Source organism: Haliotis asinina, chromosome 12 (assembly GCF_037392515.1).
Source record: "Haliotis asinina isolate JCU_RB_2024 chromosome 12, JCU_Hal_asi_v2, whole genome shotgun sequence".
NCBI lineage: Eukaryota > Metazoa > Mollusca > Gastropoda > Lepetellida > Haliotidae > Haliotis > Haliotis asinina.
The window spans coordinates 32,632,466-32,645,223 of record NC_090291.1 but is presented as its reverse complement, the minus strand read 5'-3'; the positions used below and the strand labels follow the sequence as shown (position 1 = coordinate 32,645,223).

The window sequence follows — 12,758 nt, the reverse complement described above, 5'->3', positions numbered from 1 at the left end:
TGTCTGCGGCACTTAAAGTCAGCCGACCCAGAACTGAAGCATGTAAACGGGATAGTTTAACCGGTAACGTTTAAATAAAAGTAGTAGCGAATAAATGATATAGTTTAAAGAGGGCTTTCGAACGTCAAGACGAACGGTTACAGTTGCGCAACCGATTTCTGTTGAAAACTCCATCATCAGTCCAAACGGTAGGTGAAACGTGCAGATCTTACATATATGGCTTTTCAGCACAAATATAATCTGAAACATACTTGGGATAATTCATTTCTAACCCTAGTGTTCACCGAGCCAATCTGGCATCAGAATATATAGAGAATCTCACCCGATGTCTTTTGATATCAAATATACGTTGAACTGAAAATTGGTTGTCAGTTTAATTCAAACACACGTAAATAACATTATAATTGTTGGATAGATTTCAAAATTGACATGTTTGATCATCAACACTTAAAGACGTATTTCAGAGAAATACAAGTCAAAATGACGACAGGTGCGATCCGATAGTCAATAACGTGTATGGCCTCCTTGAGCGTTGACAACAGCGTTGCATCGTATGTACATGGAGTGGATGAGACGGCTGATGAAGGTCACAGGAACTTGAGCCCAGAGTCGGTGATACGCCTGAATTCAGCTGCTGTTGTCGGCCTCATTGAGCCTCCTCTGAATCACGTCCCGCGAGTGTTCTGTCGGGATGGATTCTGGACTGAGTCCAGACCAATGAAGGGCTTGTATGCAGTGTTGACGGAGAACGTCTCTAGTTACTCTGCCTCGTTGTCTTGCTGGAAGACCTGGTTTCCATGACGACCAAAATGTGGCACAACAAAGGATCTCGACGCTTGATGAATGTGGCGGACAAATGTGACACCATTTCATCTACCAGGACCAATATTCTGGAACACCATAGACCCTAGTTTGTGAGTGAGAGCAATAGCACCCCACACCATTATGCTCGGACATCCCCAGTCTCTTTCCAGGACACATTCATCTGCAAAACGTTCCCCGCTTCATCGCTACACTCTCACTCTGCCATCAGTCGTCGAGACGCAATACCGGCTTTCGTCGGAGAAGACAGTTCGCCACTCCTGGTGACGCCAATTCCGATGATGTGTGGCCAATTGAAGACGAACACGACAATGTCGAACAGTGAGGATCGGACCCAGGTAAGGCCTGTGACGTTTCTCGTCGTCAAACGCCTCCGCACTGTCTCGTCGCTGATTGGTCTCTGGTGATTGCCAATGGTTGTCGGTACAGTTTCCGTAGCCCAGGCAATAGGATTTTGCAAGTGATGACGGACAGTCTGCTGATTTTGCCTCAACTTTATCACAGGTGGCCTTCCACTGCGAGGAAGGTCGGCGGTGCTTCCAGTGTCTTGGACTCGTTTCTGCAGGCGGTGTATTGTTCGAACATGAACAGAAAAATGATTTGGAACATGTCTTGCAATATGGCCACTATTCAGTCTTCCTAAGTTTGGTCCCTCTTTTCCCTTGATAATCGTGGCATGTCGCTACTGACGAACAGTGAATGTTCGTGGCTCTTCTTATAGGAATGGCACATTCGGACGCAGATGCAATGTCATTTTCATGAGATACACACAAAAAAAACTCGTCCCATCATTACTTTCGTAACTGCGTTTTGACTACATGCTTTTTTATATTAAATACAAAATCTGAAACCAGATTTTCGTGAACACTGGCTACGATCCAGGTCTAGCTAACATATAAAAAGTGGGAAAATAATTAAAATTAAGATGAAACATTTCTAGCAAAAAGGGTGACGTTTCTTTTGCGATTTAGTATATTAACATGACTTGGTAAAGTAAAATACCCAATGTATTGCCGTGGACAGTTATACTTTTATCAACGACTGTTGACATATTTTATATCAGTCGACACTCTTCAGGGTTCTCAGTATTCCAGCAATATCACGGCGGTAGATCACTATTTGAGTCTTTGGGCGACAAGCCTATACAAAAGCAAAATGCTCATGATGAATGAGACTATTTCTTTTCAAATATTGCAGTCTCTGTATGGAAACAACACTATACACGTCTCAGTAACAATGAGTTATCAATTGCGTCGTCACAATTCATTTCACAATGTGTGTGAAGTTCATGCATGCAAGTAAATGCGTGAGTAAGCATGAGTTGCTGATCATGAAGATCACGTCTAACCCGGAGGTTCACGGGTTATCCCTAGAAGAATATCTATCACGATACTGTAACATTTGGTCATTGTGCGGGTTTATTCATTGCTGACACTTCAAGGTGCACACTGCAACACAACAGACTGTTATTGTATTGCTTTCAGTATTTGGTGATAAAAGACTCCTGGAACGTCAAGCCATGTCCGTTCAAGTCAGTCCCAGCCAGCTCAAGGAGTATCACGACTTTGCAGTGGAAGTCGCAACAAAGGCAGGAGAGGTGGGTTGTTTCAATGGTAGTCAACGTGATGGTTGATTTCTTTGGTTTGTAGACATCCTACTGTGATCCTTGGTTGTCAGTCCATGCCGTTCTGGTTGGTTGTTTCAACAGACATCACAGTATTGCGAGGTTAACTTGTGACTCTAAGGTTGTCAGTCTATACAGTGCTGGTTGGTTGTTTCAACAGACATCACAGTATTGCGAGGTTAACTTGTGACTCTAAGGTTGTCAGTCCATGCCGTTCTGGTTGGTTGTTTCAACAGACATCACAGTATTGCGAGGTTAACTTGTGACTCTAAGGTTGTCAGTCCATGCCGTTCTGGTTGGTTGTTTCAACAGACATCACAGTATTGCGAGGTTAACTTGTGACTCTAAGGTTGTCAGTCTATACAGTGCTGGTTGGTTGTTTCAACAGACATCACAGTATTGCGAGGTTAACTTGTGACTCTAAGGTTGTCAGTCTATACAGTGCTGGTTGGTTGTTTCAACAGACATCACAGTATTGCGAGGTTAACTTGTGACTCTAAGGTTGTCAGTCCATGCCGTTCTGGTTGGTTGTTTCAACAGACATCACAGTATTGCGAGGTTAACTTGTGACTCTAAGGTTGTCAGTCTATACAGTGCTGGTTGGTTGTTTCAACAGACATCACAGTATTGCGAGGTTAACTTGTGACTCTAAGGTTGTCAGTCTATACAGTGCTGGTTGGTTGTTTCAACAGACATCACAGTATTGCGAGGTTAACTTGTGACTCTAAGGTTGTCAGTCTATACAGTGCTGGTTGGTTGTTTCAACAGACATCACAGTATTGCGAGGTTAACTTGTGACTCTAAGGTTGTCAGTCTATACAGTGCTGGTTGGTTGTTTCAACAGACATCACAGTATTGCGAGGTTAACTTGTGACTCTAAGGTTGTCAGTCTATACAGTGCTGGTTGGTTGTTTCAACAGACATCACAGTATTATGAGGTTTATTTGTGATCCTTAGTTTGTTGACAAGCTACCATTTTTCACAGCTGACAAAATATGCATTTTTGTATTTCTGACAGATGATAAAGAAAGCCTTCTTCCAGAAGAAAGTTGTAACCAACAAAGGAAACGACATTGACCTTGTAACAGAGACTGACAAGGCTGTAGAGAAATGGGTTATAGGGGTCATCAAAGAACGCTATCCTGATCACAGGTAGGTGAAGATGAATGAGAATAGGGTTTATCAGGGAACGCTATCCTGATCAGAGGGGGGTGAAGACGAACGGGGAAAAGGATTGATCAAAGAACGCTATCCTGATCACAGGTAGGTGAAGACGAAGGGGTAATAGGGTTTATCAGGGAACGCTATCCTGATCAGAGGCAGGTGAAGACGAATGAGAATAAGGCTTTGTCAAGGAATGCTATCCTGATGACAGGTGGGTGAAGACGAATGGGAAACGGGGTTTTATGAAGGAAAGCTATTCCGATCACAGGTAGGTGAAGAGAAATGGAGGATCGAGTTTTATTAAAGAGAGCTATCCTGGCCACAGGTAGGTGAATAGAAATGTCATCACGTTCAGGTTATAAGAATAACCTGTGTGTTCCAAAATCACGCACCAATTGTTATGGTAACAGAAGCTGTTCTCAGGCTGATCTCATCCTGTGGAATTGAATGATAGTCATTCAGACATTCAGCGACTACATTGTGTAATCATGGCTTTGGGCCTTGGAAGCCGTGCCAGTTTACTCTTATGAGTGGGGTACAGTTTAGACTATCAGTTGTTCCACTTTCATTTTTGTGGAAGTCGCGATTGATGAGCGGGCTAGGCGGCTGACTTTGTGTGCTGGTGATTAGGTGCCTGACTCCGAGGGTATGGGTTCGTATCCCGGATAGGACTCAACCCAACGTGAGGACTAGAATCTGTACTTTATTAACGAAGTGTAATGCCAGATATGACATATGTTACATTTGATCAATTTCTAAATGGTACTGTGTAATCATGACTTTAAATCTAGTTTGAAAACTTTCTTCGAAATAGCATGCAACTTAAAAGTTTGTGTCAGAGCTCCTCTACGCGCCTTTGACTAGGACCCGTGAAGGTCCCGGGGTAGAATAGGCCTTCTGCAACCCATGCTTGCCATAGAAGGCGACTCAGCTTGTCGTAAGAGGCGACTAACAGGATCGGGTGGTCAGGCTCGCTGACTTGGTTGACACATGTCATGGGTTCCCAATTGCGCAGATCGATGCTTATGTTGTTAATGACTGGATTGTCTGGTCCAGACTCGATTATTTACAGACCGCCGCCATATAGCTGGAATAGTGCTGAGTGCGGCGTAAAACTCAACTCACTCACTCACTCACTCGCCTTTGACTACTAGACATTCACGAACTGGAAACATGCGTTATATAAACGACTAGTTTCATTGAAATGTGCAGAAGGTTATATCAAAGACCACTATACTGGTAACAGGTTTTGTCAAAGAACGCTATTCTGATCAGAGGTAAGTGTAGAGAAACGGGGAATAGTTAAATCAGGGAAGTGATTTGCAAACTATTCAGCAACTTTGCGCTATCAATCGCACCCACGATTCATTTTGTCTGTTCATTTAGATATTGTCACCGATGCGTTGTTAAAGCATGTGCTCATCAGCCCAGCTGCAATACACATTATGGGTTTCCCTAAAGTGACTTTTGTGTGCTCATCATGAATGATGTAGTGAGAGCCTAACTTAAAATAAACCTGTTCAATATTTCTTCTGCAAAACTTGGTAGATATATCAGGCAGGACATAAAGTGGTGAATTTTGCTATTTGCTGCTTTTTGTGATTTATTATTTTCTCGGTTTCCATGGAAACGTCTCAAACGGGAGAGGTGTGTTTATGTTCCGGAGCACAACTCGTAAACTTCCCAACATCTGTCAGCAACACTTTGTAGATATGTGTGGCAGACCCAAAAGTGGTACCTTTTGCTATTTGTAGATTTTTGTGATTTATCATTTCCCACTTTCCATGGAAAGTATTCGGACTTTGTCTCGAAAGGGAGGATGGTCTACGTTTCCGGAACTTGAAAGCTTCTTAATATCTTTCATCAAAACTTGTCAGATATGTGAGGCAGACCCAAAGGAAGGAGGTGCCTTTTGCTATTTACAGATATTTGGCATTTTTATTTTTCCCAGTTTCTATGGAAACAATTTGGACTTGGTCTCAAAAGGGAGGGATGGGCTTTGTTTCCTGAGCACAACTCGAAAACCATTTCATATCTTTCAACAGACCTTGGCAGATGTATGAGACAGATCTTGAAGCGGTACCTTTTGCTGTTTACAGATATTTGACATATATATTTTTCATGATTTCTACGGAAACGATTCAAACTTAGTCTGAAAAAGGTCAAGTAACTGTCAGATGATTTGTCCTTTCATGTGGGGACCAGGGGGATATGTCTTCTTCTTGTTTTGGTTAGATGTTGCGTTGCCCAACGAATTAAACTGTACGCCTCAACAACAGCTACATTCAAATATTTTATTTTCCTCTTATCAGCACTGTCACGCTTCGTGATATCGTTGTATATTTCAGGTTTATAGGCGAAGAAACCACGGACCTTGACGCACCCTTCGACTTCAGGGACGACCTGACGTGGATCGTTGATCCAGTTGATGGAACGAATAACTTTGTTCATAAGTAGGTTGTTTGGGGCATACATGTGTATGTGTATGTGGTTGTGGTTGTGGCGGTGGCGGTGGTTGTGGTAGTGGTAGTGGTAGTGGTAGTGGTAGTGGTTGTGGTAATGGCAGTGGCAGTGGCTGTGGTTGTGGCGGTGGCGGTGGTTGTGGTAGTGGTAGTGGTAGTGGTAGTGGTAGTGGTTGTGGTAATGGCAGTGGCAGTGGCTGTGGTTGTGGCGGTGGCGGTGGCAGTGGTTGTGGTTGTGGTTGTGGTTGTGGCAGTGGTTGTGGCAGTGGTTGTGGTAGTGACTGTGGTTGTGGTAGTGGCAGTGGCAGTGGCAGTGGCAGTGGTTGTGGTTATGGTTGTGGCAGTGGTTGTGGTAGTGGCAGTGGTTGTGGTTAAGGCGATGGTTGTGGTAGTGGCCGTGGTTGGGGTTGGGGTTGTTGCAGTGGTTGTGGTTGTGGCAGTGGTTATGGTTGTGGCAGTGGTTGTGGTGGTGCAGATAAAGGGCGACTTGGACTGACAGTAGGCGCTAGTTGCGCCCTGCATATAACTTGCATACAGTCATATAGGCATACAGCACCAAAATATTATAGTTACAATGACTGAAAATGCATTAGTTGGATTCACATATTTTGATGAAATGACAGAATCCTCAGCTTAGTGAAATGGATCAAAACACAAAGCGACCAAATGTTGTTTTCTTCATGAGAGTTGTCTTCCTAGGATATCAGACATATCAGTAAACATTTCCTATCTCAAAGTGTAGGGCGACGGGTAGCCCAGCTGAGTGTTCGCTCGTCAAGCAGAAGACCCGTGTCGGATTACCAGTTTCTGGAACAAGGCGGCGTAAAATTAATCTCATTCAACGCGTCACAATGGCGCGGGTGGCATGAGGAGGCGACATGACACCTAACTACAACCGATTTGAATCTGTTCGGAAGTGCAAATCCTCATCAGGTTCTAATGACCGCTGTGCACAGTTAGTGGTAAATGTACATGTGCAGCTATAAGAACAGGAAGATATCACTGTCTCCGTGCAACAATACAGCACAAATCTCCCAAAATTCCAACCCTATCCTTCCGTTCACTGCCAATAGAACTTGGTGTAGATTCTCCTTATCGAAACTAATTTCAGGTGTTCCCAATACAGATGTTGCTAAAAGCGGAGAAATATGTCATCCTCATTCGAAGTATACGCTGCAAAAAAATCGGATTCGCATCTTCACGGGAAAATAAATGTTTATATTCCAGGAAAAAAACAGGCTTACACACTCCTATCTGACTCTTTTTTCTGGTTTCAGTGTTCCAGAGGTAGCTTTCTCCATGGGGTTAACAGCTAATAAGAAGGTATGGACACTTCCATTCCTCAAAGCCATTCCAAAATGTATAAAATTTACCTTTGTATGAAATCCTGATTATTGGACTTCTCATCGGCGCAGACTTATTCAGTTAAGGACAAAGCACAGGCTTTTATTTAGCTTAAGTAACAGAAAATATTTATGATATGGTGTGTTAAGATTGGCGGCTTGAAAAGGATAATTAGCCACTAAGCCACCGGGCAACAGAAAGTTATCACCAACCTCACTTGACCAAAAACAGAAATAAGTGCGTATGTTATATTTATGATGATTCATAAATCTTTACAAAGAAATTACTTTTCAAAACGTGACTGAAAATTCAAAGTAATGATGGTATTGCATTTGCCACGATTAATTCAGAAACAGTCAAGGGTCAAAATTATAAGTGACACAAATCAGAAATTCAATTCATTTATAAAGTGAATAGAGAGAAATATAATGAGACAGGAGATAGGGTGCTACAGAGGATGCCAGATATGATCCCAGATATGGTCAATGGAGTTCACGTCTGGAGAAGCGCTGACCAGGGCAATGCGCTGACGTTAACGCTGGGCAGGTATTCTCCAACAATTTTGGCGGTTCTAGGCATTGCGTTGTCCTGCTTCATTACTGTGATTACTAAGAAAGTGAAATCCCAAATAGAACATATGTTATATTTGACCACTTTCTAAATGGCATTGTGTAATGATACCTTTCGGCCATGGGAACCGTGCCAATTAACACTTATCAGAGCGGTACTCAAAGTCCGCAGTCTAGATTACCAGTTGTCCCACTTCCATTTTTGTGGAAGTCGCGGTGGCTGAATGGGTTAGGTGGCTGACTTTGTGTGCTGGTGGTTAGGTGCCTGACTCTGAGGGTATGGGATGGAATCCCTCAACTAAAGCAAGTTCAAGAATTACTAAGGTGTAATCCCAAATCCCATCCTGCTAGATCTGCTGGATGTAGCTGCCTTCGGCTGGTGTCGTGACTTTTCGTCTTCTCGATCCTGGGAGGCCTTGGGTCTGGCATGTTTGGTGGTAGCGGTTTATCAGTTTCCTGATAGTGGCCAAGCTGCAGTTGAACGTACATGCCAGCTGACTTTGTGAAACTCCCATGTTGACCATACCGATCGCCCTGTCTCGTTGCGCTTGCGTAAGTCGTGGCATATCTCTGGTGGTTTATTGGTTACTGAATACTTGCTCTGCCCAAAAGCGGTATTGATGCCACAATCATACACATACATGCTCTGGACCAAATGTTCAACAACTTCTTTCTTTCATGTCTTTAAAAATTTACGATGAGTACGACGTTCGCGAGCAGGTGCTTTGTTATCGGCACCACGTTGGGTTTTAACGAATGTTTTCTGCTTCGGTTCAAACCTTTATCAGCGCATTTGTTTTTTTTTATACAATTACTTAAAAGGTGACTTTCCTTTGCCCGGTAGTTTAATTCAAGGAGCCCTTTGATGAGGAATAAGCGACTAATGCATCAAACGTAACCGTATCTCGTAAATACACGTCCAAAAGAAATGCATGCCTCTCTTTGGTCACATTCTGTTTATGCAATACAGGTGATAGTGGGTGTGGTCAACATACCTGTCCTTGACCTTATGTATACCAGCATGAGGGGTCAAGGGTCATACTGTAATGGAAGGAAGCTTGCTGCAAGTAGTGTGGAAGGTGAGATATGCAGTCAGGTATTATGGTGTGGCTATTTCATGTTGAAAAATGCCTGGAGTTCAATGTTTCTTTCTGATGTCTGATGGGTAACCATGGGGAAAATCACGCACGCACGCACGCACGCACGCACGCACGCACGCACAAAAAAAACAAAAAAAAACAAACAAAAAAACAAAAACAAAAAAACAGTTTGGTTGGAATCGAAGATTTCAGCTCACAGGATCTGCCCGTCGAGGCACTTTTCAAATACAACTGTGAGTTCTCAATCCAAAACATACTGAACTGTTCACTGTTATCCAACCGCTAATTCGAATTCATGGCAGGAAGGCTGAAACACAGCTCGTTTTGTCTTTGCGAGGATTTAAAGTCTTTCTGAGGATTAAAGATGAAAAAAAAAGTTACAGACGGCCCGGACTCGAAATGCTTCACAGTACAATAAATCACGAAAAATCAGGATTTATTGTTCCTAGAATCATCATAAAAAGGATTTTTAAAAAAAAGAAAACTTAAAAAGGTCTTTAAATACAAGAGGACCTGTGGTTTGATTCCCGTGTGTGTATAATTCATGAAGCACATTTCGGGTGTCCTCTGTCGGGATAGTGCTGAAAGCGGCCCCAAACCATATTCACTCACCCTGAGTGAGCATTTATGAAGTCAAGTTCAAGCTGAAATCTCCTACAACAGACTTGGTTGACACATGTTGTCGTATCCTAATTGCATAATACAATGCTCATTATGTTGATCACTGTCAGGTCCAAACTCGATTATTTACAGACAGCTACCATACAGCTGGAATATTTCTGAGTGAGACAATCTAACCAACCAAAACTATTTCCTGATTTCAGAGCTAAAACAGTCCATGGTTATCTATGACACTGGGGTTCTACGCGCACCGTGGAATGTTGACAAAATGCTCCAGAATGTCCGCAATATAGTCACAAACAGTCACGGGTAGGTGCCTTTGAAATAAAAGCAATGAGCTTCCAAACCAATGACACAATAAGACAGAAAGGGTCACAACGGTAGTAGGAAACCCAGAAACACTGTGTTCATGGCTGACCAGGGGCCCGTTTCACAAAGCTCTCGTAAGCCTAAGATCTCGTACGTTTTCTCGTAGCATCGGTAGCTCCTGTGTTACAGTGTAGGAGGTACAATGGCTACGAGAAAACTTACGAGATCTTAGGCTACGAGAGTTTTGTGAAACTGGCCCCAGGTGTGTTTCCCAGCTGATGTTGTTTAAGGTTTAGGACTTCCTTAAGTTTAAAAGTCTAACAGGAAGAGGAAAACCATCTTATGGACTACGGAATTGATCCCGGCAATCAGGGATTAGATTTTCGAAGCTCTCTTAGCGCTAAGATAGTCGTAAGTGTCACACATTAACATAAAGTTACGACTATCTTAGCGCTGAGAGAGCTTAGAAAATCCAGGCCCTGGTTTGTTGAAGGATATTCTTTGAAGGTTTTGGTGGAGAGAGTCTTGGTGGCCATCTCATTATATCAAAACGAAGCGGGTTGAATCAACATTTCAGTCACCAGATTGTCTGGTTCTCAATCGTACCTGGACTGTTGGTGAGCTCATCCTTTAAAAACAAGACAACTCAGATAAGATACATGCAACATCGGAGTCCCCGTGTCCGCCCCGACCCGATTACTCGCCTCTTACAAACGCGGGTAGTTGGAGATCAGTTCCAACCTGGATTCCCCTTTCAGTTAACTGTTTTGAATTTCAGTCTTCGGTCATATGGGGCAGCGGCCGTCCACTGCTGCAAGATGGCCGAGGGCTATGCCCAGGCGTGGGTGGAGTATGGTTTGTACTGCTGGGACTTTGTGGCTGGACTGCTCATAGCAGAAGAGGCTGGGGTGTACGTCATGGACCCGGATGGTAAGACGCCTGTGGAAGAAGGCGTGTCCAAATTGAATAGGCATTGGTGGATCCGGATGTGTGTTGTGTATGCATGTGTGCGTTGTGTATGTGTGTATGTGTGTGTTGTATGTGTGTGTGTTGTGTATGTGCGTGTGCGTGCGTGTGCGTGCGTGTGTGTGTTTCGAACCAGCACCTTCATTTTGAAAATGACTAAAGACCTCATTGAAGCTAATTTGAAAATTCCCGGATCCGCCTGCGAATACAATACACAGTTCGGATAGCTGATTCACTAGGAATTTTGGATATGAGGATTGGGTGAGTCAAAATGTTCATCTGTGTACTGAGTGCGAAATAGTTTCGAAATGCTTGAAAGTTACTAGCCCACAAAATAATTCACTTGCCCAAAATTTTGATGGTAAAACAAAGCTAAAGGATTACAAAATAAATCAAAATAAGATATTGTCGTGTGTGGTTGTCTTCAAGATTATTGCGCTCATGCATGTACCAACCTTAACAAGCGTGTGCGCGTGCCTACCGCGTCATTACCAAATTTGACGTGCAAGCCAACTTTCCGTTAGCCTTTTGGAGGAAGGTGCCGGTGGTCATCTATTTAATGAACTAACGTGGCTGGCGTAACGAAAATTCAACTTTGATGTCTTGATGTTTGGCAAATATCCAAATGGTTCCGTTCATCGGGACGTCTGGGGTTAACCAGCGAGCCTGACCACCCGCTCCCGTTAGTCGCCTCTTACGGCAAACATGGGTTACTGAAAATCAATTCTAACCCGGACCTTCACAGGTACAGACATGTAGTTGATATGTATATAGGTACGTACACGATAGAAACAGCAAAATAGACATAGCGGAGTTTGGGCATATTGGAAGCAGAGGATGAAGAAGAGAGTTGGTGAGACTGTTTCATATGTGGTATTTAACCGGATAGCTTCTGATGTGGTATTTAGCCTGACTGCTTCTGATGTGGTATTTAACCGGATAGCTTCTGATGTGGTATTTAACCCGATAGCTTCTGATGTGGTATTTAGCCTGACTGCTTCTGATGTGGTATTTAACCTGATAGCTTCTGATGTGGCATTTAATCTGATAGCTCTCTGATGTGCTGTTTAACCCGATAGCTTCTGATGTCTAGGTGGACCATGCGATCTGATGGGTAACCGGATTCTCATGGGATGTACAGAGAAAGTGGCCAGAGAGTTGGCGGCAATAATCACCCACCACGACATGCGCAAGCCATGAAGCACGGAAACATCAGTCCACGTACCCACGTTAGTTGACTCGGAATATAACCAGTTTGAATAATTCACCTGGGTTAGAGATGTCTGCTGGGCACAGTGATGAATAGTCCATGGGTCCAAAGAATGTTATCGCGACGACTAGGCTAAATCTAGTTTTTGAAGAGTGGGAGTTACATTGCCATAATGTAATCACTCTGTGATATATCTTGTATCTTTGTGCACAGTGCACAGATGTTTGAAATCTTTGGTTGTTAGACTGTAATGCTTTATTACAATTACTTCTATCATTACTTTTCATAGCTTAGGGCCTCCAAATATCAAGCCATTAAAGTTCAAGATCAAAATGACACATTTGTGAAAAACGTACAAAATGAACAATCTGTACTGGATAAGTCTTCATTAGCAGGTGCTGTATAACAAAATTTCTCGAAGAAGCTCTTTGATCTTGCATCATTAATTCCTAAAGGGAGGCATCACACAAACCCTATTTCTAATGAATGCAAAGAAAATCAGTCTTGTTTATTACTGAGATAAGAAGATGAATGAAGTATGTAACAAAATAAAAAATCAACATCTCC

The 12,758-nt window shown here is 43.0% G+C and overlaps 1 protein-coding gene across 1 annotated transcript; it reads left to right on the top strand.

Annotated features, from left to right (window-relative positions):
* The first annotated feature begins 47 nt into the window (after positions 1 to 47).
* On the top strand, positions 48 to 12,757 carry LOC137259082 (inositol monophosphatase 1-like). Its single transcript, XM_067796797.1, has 9 exons — positions 48 to 188; positions 2,307 to 2,419; positions 3,465 to 3,598; positions 5,959 to 6,063; positions 7,350 to 7,395; positions 8,956 to 9,064; positions 9,910 to 10,015; positions 10,794 to 10,945; positions 12,075 to 12,757. The coding sequence occupies exons 2-9, from the start codon at positions 2,342 to 2,344 to the stop codon at positions 12,179 to 12,181; spliced, it is 837 nt and encodes a 278-aa protein (XP_067652898.1). The 5' UTR covers positions 48 to 188; positions 2,307 to 2,341; the 3' UTR covers positions 12,182 to 12,757.
* Position 12,758: the final 1 nt, after the last annotated feature.